The following is a 17580-nucleotide window of genomic DNA, read 5'->3' as shown; positions in this document are numbered from 1 at the left end:
AGCGGTGTCGTCACAGGTTCCTGAGAAGGAGCCACCTGTGTGGGACACTGAGCCATGTGCACATTTGCTAAAGCGTGGCACTGTTCTTTGGACTTCTGGGGCCTTAGCATACTCTGTTTCCTCTCTTTTTATTACCTGAAGGCTGTAGTATCTGCACTTAATAATACTAGCAAATCCTTTCAGTATGATCCCTAGTGCACATGCACACAACATCACACACAAATGTCATACACATAGCACATACACATACATCACACATGTAATACGTCATACACACAGCTCACAGGCACATATCACACGTGCACACACCCCTAATATGTGAGAGTGTGGTATGAACTTGTCAATAACCTAACTCAAACTGATCAAAACCAACAACGAAAAGAAATGTATTTGTTCTTTTAGTTAGTTAGTTAGTTTGTTTGATATAGAGTGTTATTATGTAGCCCTGACTGTGTTGGAACTCACAGTGTAGACCAGGAGGGCCTCAAACTCGTACAAAGATCTGCCTGCTTCTGCCTTCAAGCACTGGGACTAAATGAATGTGCCACCATTCCCGGCTGTATTTTTTTAATTGACTCTGATTCTACTATTAGAATCTTTGTTTTCACATTCGTCATCCCTTATTTCTTGATGAAGACTTTGAAGTGTGTATTTTTATACACACGTGCATACATGTGCCATCAAATACGTGATAAGGATCCCATAATATGAATCTATGTTCAGATGTCACTTTTGTCTTCCTTGTGCAAGGACGCTTTATGTTTGCACAAATTTACCCAATAACATATTTCTTTGAGTGTTTCCTTGTCCTTTGCATATGGCCGTGTGTGTGTGTGTATGTGTGTATAAATAAGAAATGACACTTTCATCAAAACACTGCAGAAATCAAGCATGAGGGATATATTCTCATGCAACAAAAAGAATTTTTTATAAACTTCACTGAACACATTCATTAACATGTTCTAAGCATGTAAATTTAGTGACCTGAATTTTGTTAGGAATAAGATGAACTTATTTTGATTAATTTTAAACTTACCTTTTTCTGTTTTAAAGATAACTGTTTGATCAAATCCACTCCAGAAGTAAGAAGTGTTAACATCACGCTGTTGGATCAAAATGTGGTTTAAAAATATTTTCAGTCACCTTTGGGAAATATATTCCACATCAATGAATATTCCAAATTATTTAGTAGAATTTTAACTTTTTTTTCTGTTGACAAAAAGTATGCCCTTGGTGTCATAAATTCTATCCAGATGGTTTCAAGTGGTTTTCTAAGACCTTCCCCCAGCCTATTTCCATAAAATCTTCCAAAACATTCTGAATATATTCTCTAAAGAATTTGTTACAAATTGAAATGTATTTGAAACATGACTGCAGTTTTCTTAGATAAATAAACAAATAAAATCTATTAGGAAATGAGCATCCATTCTCCTGTGAGGCTACTAAGGAATTTGATATTGTGCAATAACAGTCAGAGTTACTAGGCTGTAGCCATGTCTTCTTGTCTTCTGGGGTAATCAGAGCTTGTTTGAAACACTCCAAGAAAATGCTTGCTGTCAGTCCACTGTCACGGTGAGCAGAACCACACATATGCAGACAGAGGGAGGCATTTACCAGAGAGAACTGAACAAGGAAAATAGCCATCTTAGAGTCTGTTGGCCTAGACTGCCCTCTGCAAAATGCCGTGAAATGGTTGAATTGGAACATGGCATTCGGAGAATGGGCCACAGACTTGTAACGTAGCGGAATGTGCATCCGGCATGAAAGTGAGTGCATTTGCGTATTTCAAATATCAGATATTTTTCTTCAAAAGTTTGAGCTCTGTTTCACTCGATTCCAAGTTTCCGATAATTTCTCACTTTTGTCTCAGCAGACGAAGGGTACTGATTGAGCGTGTTGGCTTTAGGAGTACATAGATTTGTCTGTCTGTCTCCAAGGGAGTGCATGCCTGTGAGCGTTCATGTTTACACGAGGGGCTATCACTGCACGTGAAAGCCATGTCACGCTCTGGAACCCCCAGAGTTCAAGACACAGACCCCTGAATCCAGAGGCAGGGAATTTACTCTTCCAGGGTTTTTTTCCCACTTATTTCTCTATTTTTATCTTTCAATTCTCCTCCTCCTCCTCCTCCTCCTCCTCCTCCTCCTCCTCTTCTTCTCTCTCTCTCCCTCTCTCTCTCTCTCTCTCTCTCTCTCTCTCTCTGTGTGCGTGTGGTGCATGTTTATATGTATGTTTGCACATATCTGGACACACACGTGTGCATGTCCATATAGGGGCCCCAAGTGTTGTCAGGAATCATCTTTGATCAGTCATCCGCCTTATTCACTAAAACAGAGTCTCTCAATCAAACCCAGAGCTCACAAATATGAATTTGGATTCCGCAGACAGCCTGCTGTGGGGAATCCCAGCTCTCTGCCTTCGGAGGCTGGAATGCAGATGAATGGCCACATCCCCTGAGCATTTGCTTCGGTCTGGGGACCTGAACTCTACTCCTCGCCCTTGGGCAGCAAGCACATTAGCAGCTGAACCATCTCCCCAGGCCAAGTCTGCAGTTTTTAACTTACCACCATTTCAGTCTTAATTTCTCTCTAAGTTTCAAATTTCTTATTGTTACATAAGTAAAATGAAGACCTGAATGCCATTTATTTGGCCTCATGAGTTCCTGTAGACTTAGACAAATGCACATCAAACCTTGAGCAATGGGAGGCATTTCTGTACTTAAAAGCACCAATAGTTGCTTTCTTATCGCACAATTCAAAGCACAACTGGATTCATCAGTGTGTGATCTAGGAAGAAATTATATTATTGAGCAGAATATGTAAAGTTCTCCCTCAGGAAAATGTTGTACATGGTGGAAAGCTGCGCTTTAACTGAGGGAGGGGTTCACCTAGCTTTGGATTCTTTGGAAGCAGTCGCTTCTGAGTGTCGGCTGCTCCTAAATGTCTCCAGGTGAGGAGGTGAGAGACTAGACGGACTGACTCTAGAGGTGGGTGAAGGCGTGTTAAGGGCTGGAGTCTTGGGGCTTTCTCATCGCTGGTTCCTGACGCCGTCCAAAGGGCAATGTGCTAGGGATGTCAAGTCCCGAGAGCCTGTTTTCATCTTTGCCTGGTGACTTATTCTGTATGTGGGTTCCTTCTCTTCCCGCCTTCCAGGCCATCAAGAAGCCATTGCCGTGTGCTTACATATCCAGACGCAGCAGATCGTCAATGACAGCCTGTGCGACATGGTTCACCGCCCCCCAGCGATGAGTCAGGCCTGTAACACGGAGCCCTGCCCACCCAGGTATGTGCTGCCTTACGCAGTAGGAGAGAAATGCTGTCAGGACAGCAGCATCCACCAAAGAGAAACTCACTGTGCACAGAGACTCACAGGCTCATCAGCGTAGATCAGCTGAGCCCGCTCAGAGCTCTTGTTTGCTCAAGTTAGTCTTTGGCCTTAGCTTCTCTGGAGTACATTCAAGAGCTAGGCGGAATTCCTCTTAAGCCTGCCTTTCATTTGCATCAAGCACCGGTGGGCATAACTGGCCTGCTATTCTAAAAGTCAGCCAGTGTGTTCCCTTCTTCCTCCTCGTCCCCACAAAGGGACTTCTCCCTCTGGTTCGGAGCATCTGCCAGAAAGGTCACAGGGGCCACAGCTGGTACTCCAAGTGGATTTGTGGGTAACTCAGTGACCTCCTTGTCACCTAAAACTCAAACAAGGATGCCACTACCTTTCTGTGCTGTTGAGTTTCTGTCAACTTGGCACAAATTAGAGTCACAGAAGAAGAGGGTACCATACCTGAGGAACAGCCTCCGTCAGATTGGCCTGTGAGCATGTTTGTGGTTTGTTTACTTGCTTGAGGACTAAGGTGGGAAGACCTAGCACAGTGTGGGAGGTACACAACCTCTGGGCAGATGGCCCAGCAAGCTGAGCAAGCCACAGGGAACAAGCCAGTTCCTCTATGGCCTCTGCTTCGGTTCCTGCCTCCAGGTTCCTGCCTTTTGTTTCTTTCAATGATAGACAGTAACCTGAAAGCAAAAAAAGAAAGAAAGAGAGAGAGAGAGAAACACACACATACACACAACCTTTCTTCCCCATCAATGTTTACCACACTAACAACTAACAAAGAAGCAGGCGAGGACACGTTTACTTCAATCTTGCCTCGGGTCTCAGATTATGGAGTTTGAAAGGCCATAATGCCCAGTACAGCCAAAGTTGATTTGTTATGGTCTCTTTGGTTTGAAAGACTGACCCTAAAAGTTAATCTGCTTCCTGGCTGGGTCCTCTCTCCCTGGGTGTTGCTGGCTACAGAAGATGATAGCTCTGTGTTGTTGGTTTGTCTCACAGACTTTCCCGGTGTGGCCCTGGGTGTCCTTTCCCTTTCTCTCTTTTTATTATGGCAGCCGCTCCTCTGCTTTAATAAAAATTAGATGTCAAAACATTGAGAGCTCGTTCCATCACCTCCTGCCCCCTCCTGGAATCTTAGTGATTATGTTGTCCACCTGATGAGCCACCTTCGCGTGTTAAAGGCAGGTTTGGCCACGTCTAGAACTCTGAGCGATAGGCGAAGGTTACTGTGTCCCCTGTCTGCCATCCAAAGAGCACATAAGTGTGTTTTATGAGCATTCAGGAAACAAGCTATGCTTGAATTCCCTTGATTCCTCTGTGAAATGTGTTGGCTGTGTGATGCTGATCCCCTCCTGCCTTGATGGCTTAAGGATGAGGCCCAGGGAGATTGGGCCAGTCTGCTTACCAGGTCCTCTACAGTCTGGAGAGGGGCATCCTTCCTGCATGAACCTTGTCCTCTAACCTGGACTGTCTCGGGAGGAGGCCAGTTCAGATTGCCTTGTATTAGTAAAACCTTGTCCACAGTGAGACGACACAGTGGGGTTTTTTTTTTTTTTTTGTCTACTCCTATGTTTCTGACTTTGTGGGTATCCGTCAGAAATACTAAGAATTTCTTGGCTGCTCTCAGAGCCATCTTTCTGGACTTGGATGGGATAAAGCAGTAAAATCCAAGACCCAGAAGCAGCACAGGGAAGTCTCGCCCCATCGCCTCCCATTCCCAGCTTGGTGACTGCACTTCAGGGTAGTCCACACCAGAATAACCATTACAGAATAGGCAATTAAAATGGGAGAGGGGGCAGTCTGGTCTCACTGCCAAGCAGGACACCCACTTTGTTATTGCACCCAGAACTTTCCGTGAGGGTCACGCACAGTCAGCTCTTTGTGTCCAAGGGTTCAACCATTGCACACTCAAATGAATCGTGATTAAAGAATTGTTTTAGTGGCTTAGGAGTATAACTCAGTATAGAGGGCTACATAAGGGCCTAGCATATGTAAGGCCTTCTGTTTGATCTCTAGCACTGTGGAAACTTATCTTTTTCTGTCTCAAACATAACCAAGTGTGATAACTAATCTTGTCGTCAGCTAGACTTTGGAAATGAGATCATCAGTTGAGTAGCTGCCTCCATCAGATTAGCCTGTGAGCTGCCTCCATCAGATTAGCCTGTGAGCACACCTGGGGAGCATTTTCTCAATTGCTGGTTGGCTAGGAAGGTCGAGCCTACTATGGGCAGCACCATCCCTAGGCAGGTGAGCTTGGGCTTTATAAGAAACTGGTAACTGATTGGTAATTGATTCATGAGCTTGGAAGCAAGCCACTGAGTGAGCAATACTCCTCCAGTTTAGACCCAACTTCAGGTTCTGAGTCCAGATTCCTGCCTCTAGTTCCTGCCCTATCTTCCCTTGATGAGAGACCACCAAGGGTTAAGATGAAATAAACCCTTTCCTCCCCAAGTTGCTTTTTGGCCACCGTGTTTATCATACCAACAGAAAAGCAAACAAAAACACGAGACTCATGATTTCTTGTCGCTACTCCCCGAGTAGTCATATAGCAGCCTTTTATGCAGTGTTTGTTCATACCGTGCCAAGTGCTCTGGGTAAGCTAGAGTCTATCACAGGCTGTGCAGTTATACACAGAAGCAACGTCCTTTTATATAAGGGTCTCAGGCAAGCGTGAGTTTCAGGGTCTTCTGGGGAAGGAGGTTGCCTTGGAACACTTGCTACAGGTTCAAAGGATGGCTTTATTTGGGGTGGTGTAGGGTGTGAAGCCGATTGGAAAAACTGTTCATAATAATACTTGGTACTAAGTAGGGAAACCTTAGTGAGCCAAATAATTTATCCGGGTTTCTTAGCTTTTGTCTCATTCTAGTTCTGAAATCTGAATCAAACCTTTTTGGAGAAGCAAGGGTTTTCTGTGAGCCCTCCCCCAGGGACACCCCTCCTTTAACTGTTCATAGACACCAGCGTCATTCTCCATGAAGGCAGCTGAGTCTGCTTCTATATCTGAAGCCATCACGATAATTCCGTCTCTGTGGGGTTCTCCAGAAATGTCCAGAGTGCATTCCTTTCCACACTGCTCCTCTGTGCACCAGAGCTCAGGAGAGGAGTTGGAAGGCTCTCCCAGCACATAGAAATCGTCTATGGACTTTAAATCTGTCAGGCAGCGGAATGGACTTGTAGCTACTGCCTGTGCTATATCATGCATTCCTCTGCTATTTTCATCAATAACTTCACATCCGTTTAGAGATGTGGTGATGAACGTATAACATACAAATAACCCTGGTTTCTGAATTTGAGAACAGCAATATGGGTTCTTAGGTTGTTGATAACTTGCCCAAGAACACACAGTCAATAAACTGCGTGATACAAAGTCAAACACCAGAATGGAGATTTCTCATTAACTGCTATCTAGTCCAAACTCTGCCTCTTCCAAACCACAAAAAGGAAGCTGCTCCTGGCGGAGCTGATCTCTTGGGTTCCAGCACTTGCTGCCTGCCATCCCCCTTCTCTACGCTAGCCAACACCCTCTTTCCCTGGGAAGAGGGCTGTAAAAGAGATGGCTTAGCATTTGTGCGGCCTTTAAATGGTCACTACAGAACGATGAAGCATGAAAATCTCATAGCCGCTTGCTGAGGCAAGGCAAAAGAAGAAAAGACAACCCACGACACTGGGGACTGTCTCTCTAGATTCAAATGTCAGTTCAGATTGGCATGAAGCTAGTTTTTTGTTGCCATTGTTTTCCTTTTGTTTTGGTTTTTCAAGACAGGATTTCACTCTGTAGACCAGGCTGACCTTGAATTCACAGAGATACGCTTGCCTCTGCCTCCCAGGTGCACCACGAAGCTAGGGTTTTTTTGTTTTTTTGTTTTTTTAAATCAGAACTCTGCTCTCCAGGGCACTGAAAATGACTCTGTGGGAAAAGTAGACCAGGCACCAATAAAACTGGGTAAACCAGAATGTTCCACAGCCTAAAGGCACATCCCTTGAGAGCAATTTCCATTATGACAGGATGGATAGAGGCCCTGAAACATTGACAAAATTCTTTGCTCTATTTAGAAAAGTTAACATTTATATGTGTGTCTAGAGGTAGGTCCTCAGAGGTCAGAGGAAGATCCCTTACAGCTGGAGTTCCAGGTAGTTGTAAGAGGGTCACTGTGGGTACTGAGAACTGAACTCGGGTCCTCAGCAAGAGCAGCAGGGGTAAGATCTGAGAGACTTCGCTCTTTCTAACTTGCAGGCTGACTGCAGTGTGACTCTCATACGGAGCCCTCTGGTCGGCTTTCTTTGACCTAGGCACTGAAATCCACTTTCTTTGGCTCAGGGTTAGATTCCCAGGGCAGCCTTAGCAAAGCACAGTAGACTAAATGGCTGGAAGAGGAGAAATTCATCATCTCACAAATCAGGGGACACGAAGTCCAAAACCACAGAGTCAGCAGCCCTGGTTCCTTCTGAGGCCCTGGAAGGAGAGTCATTTCCAGGCCCCGCTCCATGCTCACGGCCTCCAGCATTCTGTGGCTGGTGAAGGGCATTCTTCCCATGGTTTTGTAGCGCTTTTTCTCAGCGGGTCTGTGTCCAGACTTCTCCTTTCCATAACACACCACTCAAGTCATCTAGGGCCCTCTCTAATGGCCACCCTTTAACTTAACCAACTGCAAAAGCTATCTGCAAAGAAATTCTTGGTTATGGATGTGGAAATTATGTAATTTCAGCATTTTGAGGGGATCACAATGCAACTCATAGTAACATCAAAAATTGTGATCTTAACTTTAATTCTTAAATCATGTTTTCTGTGACCACTGCCCTGAACACACACACACACACACACACACACACACACACACACACACCACTCGCACTAACACACACTCTCACATTGAGGAATTTGCTCTGGAGCCAAACTTGGTTACTGTGTGATCCGTGCTTGCTCGGGCTCTCTCATGAATTCTGGGCCTTTGCTTATACTAAGTTCTTGACCCAGAGTCTTTCTCCACCAGGACATTAGTTAATTCTCTCCCTTAAAAGGAATCACCGACTCATTTCTCATTGGTGATATGAAGGTCATCAGAATATAAATAGGAAACCGACCTCAGATGCTTTATAAAGAGGGATTTTTTGATGGTACCAAGAGAAATGGAAATGGATGGGAATATAGGATGGATGGATGGATCTCCACACCGGCATTTCTGTCTCTGAGGGTTTTGAATGAGAGAATCTCTGAGCCTAGTTTCTTGATCTGAAAATGAAAACAGTATTAGATTTCAGGATTACTAAAGTCCCTTGATCTCCAGTATTGATTTTTTTTCTTCTGTGGTGCTGGAAGTGGAACCTAGGACCAGGCAAGACTCTGCCCCAAAGCCACACCCTCAGCCCCATGCCATCTTTGATTTGGGCCGACGGTTTCAAGTTGCATTTTGCTCACCTCTTGTGTTGACTTGTGTCCTCCTCTGAGTTGGATGCTCCTCAGCTTGAAGTGTGGTTGATTCCTTTGAAATCCTCTCTTGATAAGTTGAAAACATTCTAACCGGAACCCGCTAGCCATTAGAGTTTAGCGGATCTGCCCATTTCAGCATCCCCTCTCTCCCCTTGTGATCACGGGCCTCAAGGAGCTGCAGCTCAGAGCCCCCACTCAGCATTAAGAGTACCAGACACCAGCATCTCACAGTCCAAAGGAACATGCGAATTCAGGACATACAGTATGTGCAGGATGAGTGACCCATTCTCACCATGGGCATGGAGAAAAACCTCATTCAATCAAACCATTGAAAGCTGGGCACACTCTGTGGGGTGACAAAGGTCAGATCAGGTCAAGTTCTAAGAATGACAACCTTTGCTGGAGCCATCCAGGAGATAAGAGCATGGTGAGTTTGGTTTACAGGGTCCTCCCTCACTTGATCTCCCAGCCACAGCAAGGCTTGACAAAGTCTGGAAACTGTTTCTTAAGGCTGCTGAGGAATGCTTGCTAGTTTGTCCCTTCACCAGGCCACATGGCAGTGCCCTTCCTTCCTCATTGACTTAGCCGGAGCTCTTACTCTCCCCGTGCTCAGCAACATATGCCCTGAGCCTCCAAGCCGGACAGAATGGAACAGACAATATACTTTGGCCACTCTGCAAAACTAAGAGTTTTTATACAAAAGCAAATATTGTCCCTTGTCTCAATGTTGCAACTTTAATAACCTTTTCAAAGATTGATAGTTATGTTGGAGAAAAGCCAGGGGAGGCAAAGGTTCCCTGCCAAAATAAAGGGAAGTTTGCGAAAATGTTTTAGGTTCTAGAAACAAGGGGTGTAGGAATAACAGGGACAGGGGGTTGCATAATATTTTCCATATAAATATTTACTGACTCCAAGGGCAATAGCAGTAAAATCTCACCCCAGGGTGAGACTTACCACTGAGACTGGGTGGACAGTCGGTGGACCTGTATTTATCCTAAGGCAAATGCACTTGATGTATTAGCCTGGGATCTCCAAGGTGGAGGGAGGATTGTATGCTTATTTGCTCTTGTGAGGTTGTTCCTCCTGTCCTGTCCTGCTGCATGGCTGATATTTTCCCAGAGTTTGCCTTTTCCAGGAGAGATCCAGCAGTTTGGAGAAACACGCAGGGTTACGTAACGGCCCCATAAGTCTGAAGACAGCCTTCTGCTCTGTCAGGAGTCAGCGCCTCATGGGAGGGAACGTAGGAGCAGCAGGCATGAGTGACGCGTTTTCACACCAACCTGCTACTCATTTCTTGAATTAATTTATATACATCATATACATGGACATATATACGTGTGCACTCACACACATGCACAGCTTCTCAGCTGATAAGACACTGTTACCCCCAGCCAGGATAAAAACAGTCCCATCTCCAGTCCCTTGGGACCGTGATTGACTTTTTTAGTCACATACGTTTGAAAGGTAATCAGGCTGAAGACATTCCCAATAACGTTTACAAGTTTAAGCCGAATCATTTTAAGAATGAAACGGACACTTCCTAAAGAATTAGATATAAAGTCACATTGCCAGCAAAACACTGTGTGTGCACCTGTGTGTGTAGCTTGTGACTTTTCTCATGGCCAAGGCTACAGAAATTTAGATATGATCAATGAGAGTCTAATTGATAAGCTTCCAGTTAAAATAGTGTTGGCGCCTCATGGTTTGTTCCAAGTACAGACTGCTGATAGGTCTGGTATAGAGGGGTGGGGTGGGGGGATGAAAATGATGCACCAACAGCAAACTCATGGGACCAGCTATTCAAGCTCGCAGATGAGTAGAGTGTGATCTGATGGGGAAGCTGGCCCTGGGGACCTTTGCAGACTAGAGGCTCCGATATAGTTATAGCAAATGAGAGTTCAGCTCCTATTTGACAGAGGAAAGAAAAAAGGAAGGGAAGGAAGGTAAGAGAGAGGGAGAGAGAGACATACTTCCTTCAAATTGCACAGGAAGTTGAAATTCCAAATCACAAGAAGACATCTAGTACCAATGAAAACAGTCAATAGGTTCAACATTTGCAAGATGAACTTCTCTCAAGTAAAATGAAAACACAGAAAGAAAAGCTGGAAAAGACTGAGGCTATTGGCATCTTTGGAGATAGAAATTAATTAATATTACCCATAGAAGATCTATGAAGAAGAGCTATCTATCTATCTATCATCTATCTATCATCTACCTATCTATCATCTATCTATCTATCTATCTATCTATCTATCTATCTATCTATCATTATCTATCATCGATCTATAATCTATCATCTATCTATCATCTATCTATCTATCTATCTATCTATCTATCATTATCTATCATCTATCTATCTATCTATCTATCATCTATCTATCATCTCTATCATCTACCTATCTATCATTTACTTATCTATCATCTATCTATCATCTATCATCGTCTATCATCTATCTATCTATCTATCTATCTATCTATCTATCTATCTATCATCTATCTATCTATCATCTATCATTATCTATCTATCATCTATCTATCATCTATCTATCATCTATCTATATATCTATCTATCATCTATCTATCTATCATCTATCTTGTCTATCATCTATCTATCTATCTATCTATCATCTGTCTGTCTATCATCTATCTCTCTTTTCTTCTACTGTTTTCACTTTAATTGCTTTTTTTACCTCTTGACATAGAAACTAGGTTGTTAAAGTCAATCTTTATTCTTCAAATATGTGTGTAAGGCCATTGATTTTCTACTAATCAATTTTAGCTGTATCCTACAAGTTTTGACATGATTTTTTATTAATATGCATTTTAAGATACTGACTACAATTCCTTCTATTAATATTTTATATATAATTTTCCAGACATTTTTCTCGTGTGAATTCATACATGTTCCTTGGTAATTTAGAAAATTATTGCATAGTTTCAAAATATTTAGGTCTTGTCTAGCTCACTTCCAGTTTGATCAGAAAACTTACTATATTAGCAACCTCAGGCTGTAAGAACAAAGTACCATTGTGAGGTACTTTAACAATAGAACTTTCTTGTCCCTTTGGCTGGAAAGGGAAAGGTGAGAGCCCTGTAGAGTCTGGTTTATGGAGAGCAGGCTCTGCCTGGCCTTTTGACCCCATATTTCTCTGTGTGTCTGCAGATGGTGGGGACAGAGCAAAGAGCTACCCTGTGACCACTCTCACCCTAATTCTGAAAGCCCTCATCCCAGACACCATCCTATTAGAAGACAGCACTTCAACATGTAAATCTTGATGGAACACAAATATTTTAACTATGATGTTTCTATGCAGTTGGGGTTTTTGCTTTTATGCAGGACTTAGAATATATATTCAAGTGTAGCAGTCTTTTCTTTCTATATGAGTCTTTGTGCTCAGGTTTTTGCAAGCTTCATAGTATCCATTAAAATATCCCAATTCTATTTTTTACTTTGGAAAATTAGCCATACTCCTTGAAACTTCATAGGAATCTTGTGGCTCAACTAAAGCGTCTAGTCCTTTTCTTTAGGGGACAGCTTGCTGTTTCCTAGAAACTTATTTCAAAGGTATTTCCCAAATAAATCATTAACTGGAAATCCCTTTTACCTATACCTAGCAGCTCATGTTAATATGCCTTATGTTCGTCAACTTCCCGACACTTTAAGAAACACTGCAGGCAACTGCCTTGCTGAAAGGAGACCTTTGTTTTGCTTCCCGGTCTGGAAGGTGTCAGTCCTCCACTGATGGGCGCCATTGCTTTGGGCCCATGGGGGCTCAGTGCATCATGCTAGGAGTCTATGACAGAAGAAGCCCATCACCTCATGGTGGCAAAAGAAAGGGCAAGGGGCCAGAGTCCCACCACCCTAAGGACATAAAAGCATGTCCTAAGACATGTCCCCAGTGACCTACAGCTTCCCTCTGGACCCCACCCCTTGAAGGTTCCACAACCTGTTAATAGAACCAAGCTGGAGACCAAACCTTTAACACATGGACGTTCCAGCCTGCTTCTTATTCCACCGTCACGCTTGGATTGTTAGTTCTTCACTAGCAAACTTCCTTTCATAAATAACATGTTTGTTCTTTGTATCATGTCAACAGTACTGTTGAGCTTTGTTTCATTTTCCCCATACCAAAGTAAGCATGTTTAGTATAGAAAATTAGAAATAAGAAAATTGAAAATTACTTTTAAATAGATATGTCTTTCAAGTGAACTTGTTCTCTGGTAGTAAATGCCTATATAATGAATGAAAGTAATAAAAGTCAGAAGAATACAAAAAAGAGAAATTCTGTTACTCAGACATCAATGGTTATATCTTATCTGGTGTGCGAGAGACTTTTGTTTCACACACACACACACACACACACACAATCAATGTACTGTGTGTAATTACTCTGTGTCCACTTTAGTAGTGACTAGCAATGCTGTGTATCACAGGCTTTTCCCTAAATGCTTAAACCTTTATGATATTCTTTCAGTTTGTGAAGTTCATTATTTTTATTTTTTATTTTTGCCTTACTAACACACTGGAGCCAGCATCTATTTTAACATACGTCTTAAGCATTTTAAAAATTTCTTGCTCCTGACATATCTCTTTGGTAACCAGTTAAGAATTCATGTTCCCTAAAAATCAAATGCCCACAAATAAAATAACCATGACATACAACATTTCACTAATCAGATGGGCAAAGACTTTTAAAAATGGTATTCCCCAGCACTTCAGGAAATGGGGCGTGGAAGCTTCGAGCAGGGGGTGCACTTCGTTGAGTGACTTGGAAATATGGATCTAATGCAGCTGCTGTAGTTTTACATTTTTCCAGCTGTTTCACAAGGAAACTTGATTTTTTCCAAGATCTTATTAGAAAGGAATCACAGTATATATGTGCTGCAAATCCAATCCCAACATTTAAGGAATTTTTCTCAAGGATATTACAAATAAGGAATCCAGGTGCCCCGACGATTTCCTGAGACGTGTTTGTAAGCATTTCAAACCTCTTTTGGCAGCCCTATAAATCATCATTGCCTTGGGACTCAACACCAACTCCAGGTTTTATCGTTGATGGATGGTGGTGGCGGGACAGGATGGGGGAAACAACCTGCTCCCTGCCACTCAGGGTCTTCCCAAACTCCTGAGACCTTGAACCCACTTCCCTGGCATTTCTTCCCTTTAGATGTCGTGTTTCTATGTCTCAATCACATATATTCATGGAGATGTCACAGTGTGGAGCCTGAACAGAGTAAGAAGATCTGGGGCAGTGGTTCTCAACCTTCCTAATGCTGTGACCCCTTCACAGTTCCTCGTGTGGTGGTGACCGCAACTGTAAAATCATTTTGTTGGTGCTTTATCACTGTAATTTTGATACTGTTGTGAATGGTAACGTAAATATTTGATCTGCAGGATATTTGATAGGCTACTCCCAAAGAGGCCGTGATGGATAGGATAGATAGATGATTGATAGATAGATGATAGACAGACAAGATAGATAGATAGATAGATAGATAGATAGATAGATAGATAGATAACTGCTTTTTTAGAGATCCAGAGAGGAGCTTGAGATGGTCTGTGCTCGTTGGGTTTCCCCTCATTTGAAGGCTCACCTTTTCCCGGTTGCTTTTGCCTTGTCCTCACCTGGCTTTTGATACAGATGGCACGTGGGCTCTTGGGGACCTTGTTCAGCTACCTGTGGTGTTGGAATTCAGACCCGAGATGTACACTGCCTGCATCCTGAGGACTCCGCAGCCCCTCTGGAGGAATGCCGAGATGAGAAACCTCACGCCTTACGCGCATGCAATCAGTTCGATTGCCCGCCTAGCTGGCATATTGAAGAGTGGCAGCAGGTACGGAAGCCTGGCAACCCATGACCCGTTTTACTTACGGCAATGGCCGGAGCCCTGCTTTGCAGCAGCGAAAAGTAAGACCACCACTTCACAGTCTCTTTCCTTAGTGTTCCAGGACTTGCGGCGGGGGGACGCAGAACCGGAGAGTTGCCTGCCGACAGCTGCTAACAGATGGAAGCTTCTTGAATTTGTCAGATGAGTTGTGCCAGGGGCCCAAGGCCTCCTCTCATAAGTCCTGCGCCAGGACAGACTGCCCTCCACAGCTGACTGCAGGAGACTGGTCAAAGGTAAGAGCTATTCTTAACCACTTCCTCTCTGCTTCTCCTTTGTTTCAGCTGCTAAATAAATATTTCCTGAAGAGGTTCAGACCAGCGCTGGTGAGAAACCGGCCCAAAGCCAGGTCAAGGTCATTCAGAAGTCAGTTGTGAGCCTGGTGTGCACGTGGAAAACATTCTCCAGCTCACAGTCTCGCTCTTGCTCTGTCTTTCCATATTCTAACGAGAAGCCCTACTGCTGAAGACATGACTTGTGTCCTGGAAGATGGAAAGATTGAGTAGTAACCAACTAAAAGCTTCACCCCGACTGACTAGCATCCATGGTGCTAGAAGGTGCTTTGCATGCTACTGCAGAAGAAAAGCAACCATGGATGTCACCCAGTCCCAGACCCTATGCTTGTAGTCCAGACTTGCCGGCAAGGCATAATGGTACAGCAGTAGGACAAACTTTCTGAGAGTAACCAACCACATCCCTTTGGATTTAAGGCTCACTCCATGAGATGGAGCCCATACCTGACACGGCCAAGGTGGCTAAGAACCTGAGACTAGGTCGGTCATGGGCTTTAGGGAAAAAGCCTACTGCTATTATTATTTTTTTTTGTTAGTAAGTTTTTCAAGACAGGATTTCTCTGAGTTGAGTCCTGGCTGTTCTGGAACTTGCTTTGTAGAACAGGCTGGCTTCAAACTCACAGAGATCCACCTGCCTCTACCTCCTGAGTACTGGGATTAATGAGGTGTGTGCCACCACCACCACCCAGCTACTACCATTATTCTGTTAAAAGAACATAGCAACAAAATGACATATTGTTATATCCATAGGTCATTGCCTCACTCTACCCTTATCAGGGAAGCTTCTTCTTGCAGTAGATGGGAATTAACACAGAAACCCATACCTTCACAATGTGCAGAGAGCAAGAGACTTTAGAGAACTCAGCCCTAACAGGGATGTCTGTATTTTGAAATTTTATGTGTATATATATATTAATAATTTTATATGAATTAATAAAAAGTATGTGTAATAAAAATTGCACAAAATGTATCAAGTTAAAAAAATAAATAAAAGCCAAATAGAGTCAAATATTGCTTCACAAGCAATAACAACAAAATAAGAAGTTCTTATGGTTAGAGAGATGGTACGCATGCTGGACTAGATGGTGTGAAATGGTTGGAAAAGAACCACCAAGCAGGATGGATACGGCTCTTTAGGGTCGCTGGTGGATATGGGAGGCCGGCAAGATAATGCCTCATTGGTGTTTGTCAACAACAAAACTAAAGGAACAGGAAAATATTGAGATGAAATGGAACCATTGACTTCTTTTAATCAATGTTTATGAACAAATCATGGACTGTCATGTGCTAAGAAATACAGCACGGAGGACGGCCTGCCCAGGCGCTAACTTAACTAAAGAACCCATCAGGATAAGAACAAACGAGGTAAGCAGACCAATAACCAGTAAGACTCGTGGGCCCCACATTTTTCCATGAGCACCCAACACAAGAAGACAACGGAGCAGGATTTGAGAGGCGGAAAGCTTGACTTTGAGTAGTCTCAGCATTGTGGTTACTCTTCATGAGGACAGGCAACAGGAGCAGATCAGAGGACCAGCTAATCTGCCTTCTTGATGAACCCCGAGGACCAAAAGGATCATTCATTCAATCTTCATTTTTTTTAAAACTGAAAAACTGATAAATTCATTTAAATATAAAATTAAATTAATTAGCCATTTACAGTATGGAAGAGAATATAAATGCTGGAAGTCTTGGCATCATCTGAAGGACGTAACGGAAGCTAACCACACATTTGGAGAGCAGTGGTAGAATATTGGAAGAGGGCTTACTTTTTTGCCTTGTTTAGAAGTCCCTGGATAGTCTCTTAAGTCAAACGTACCGTTAAAATAACTACCCAAGTTTCATATTTCTTTAATCTTCTATAATAACTTCAGAGTATTCCTTTTGAAATTAATTATGGTTTTAAGAAAAAACCCTGAACCTTCAACAGATCCTGCAATTTTATTCGGTTTTTCCCTAATACACTTAATAAATTGCATTAAAGCCTTAAATTAAAACTGCTCGTACCTTAGGTGATTATTACTGTTATCTTGTGTATAGCAGTTTGGGTCATTCTTTAATGGACTCTTTCTGTATCAGTCAGCTTTGCATCAGTACAGCAATACACCAAGCAATTAATTCATGAAGAGGAAAGATTTCTGTAGCTCAAAATTTAAGAAACTTCTAGGGCACTGTGGCTTGCGTCATGTGCCCCTGGAGAGTGTGTGTTTGCCTGTCTAGTCAGTTGGTGAGCTCTCTGGGCTCAGTGAGAGACATTGTCTCAAAAATAAAGTAGAGGAAACACTTATCCTTGGTTCTCTACAAGCCCGTGCCCACATACACACAAACACACACTCACATATACGACACACAAAAATTAAAATAAACGAGGCATGACTTTTAACGTCAAAAATGAAATCGTAAATTCAACAACAATAAATTACTGTCGGTTATTTGCTAAACTCGGAAGGAAGGGACAGAAGAATGGAGGAAAATAAGGAAAGGGGGGGAATTAATGAAAAGGAAGAGAAAAAGGAAAGGAGACGAGGGAAAAGGTGAGAGAAGATGCAGTGCAGAGCTCTTCACGAAGTGAAAAATCAGCCCTGAAGTCCGCTGCCTCGGCGGGCCGTCCTACGCATGCTCTGTCCGTGGGTTGTCCTGCGCATC

General features: G+C 43.1%; 1 protein-coding gene across 1 annotated transcript in view; it reads left to right on the top strand.

Annotated features, from left to right (window-relative positions):
- Positions 1-17580, top strand: part of Adamtsl3 (ADAMTS like 3) — a 224845-nt gene that overhangs the window by 168454 nt on the left and 38811 nt on the right. Inside the window, exons 17-19 of the mRNA XM_041662229.1 lie at positions 3153-3282; positions 14398-14590; positions 14698-14877. Of these exons, the coding sequence (XP_041518163.1) occupies positions 3153-3282; positions 14398-14590; positions 14698-14877 (503 nt within the window). The remainder of the gene's footprint in view (positions 1-3152; positions 3283-14397; positions 14591-14697; positions 14878-17580) is intronic.

This window comes from Microtus oregoni, unplaced genomic scaffold (genome assembly GCF_018167655.1).
Source record: "Microtus oregoni isolate MIOR12 unplaced genomic scaffold, Mior012 000000F_ref0000247, whole genome shotgun sequence".
Classification (NCBI taxonomy): Eukaryota; Metazoa; Chordata; class Mammalia; order Rodentia; family Cricetidae; genus Microtus; species Microtus oregoni.
The sequence above is the reverse complement of the archived record's forward strand: the minus strand, read 5'-3'. Positions and strand labels throughout refer to the sequence as shown.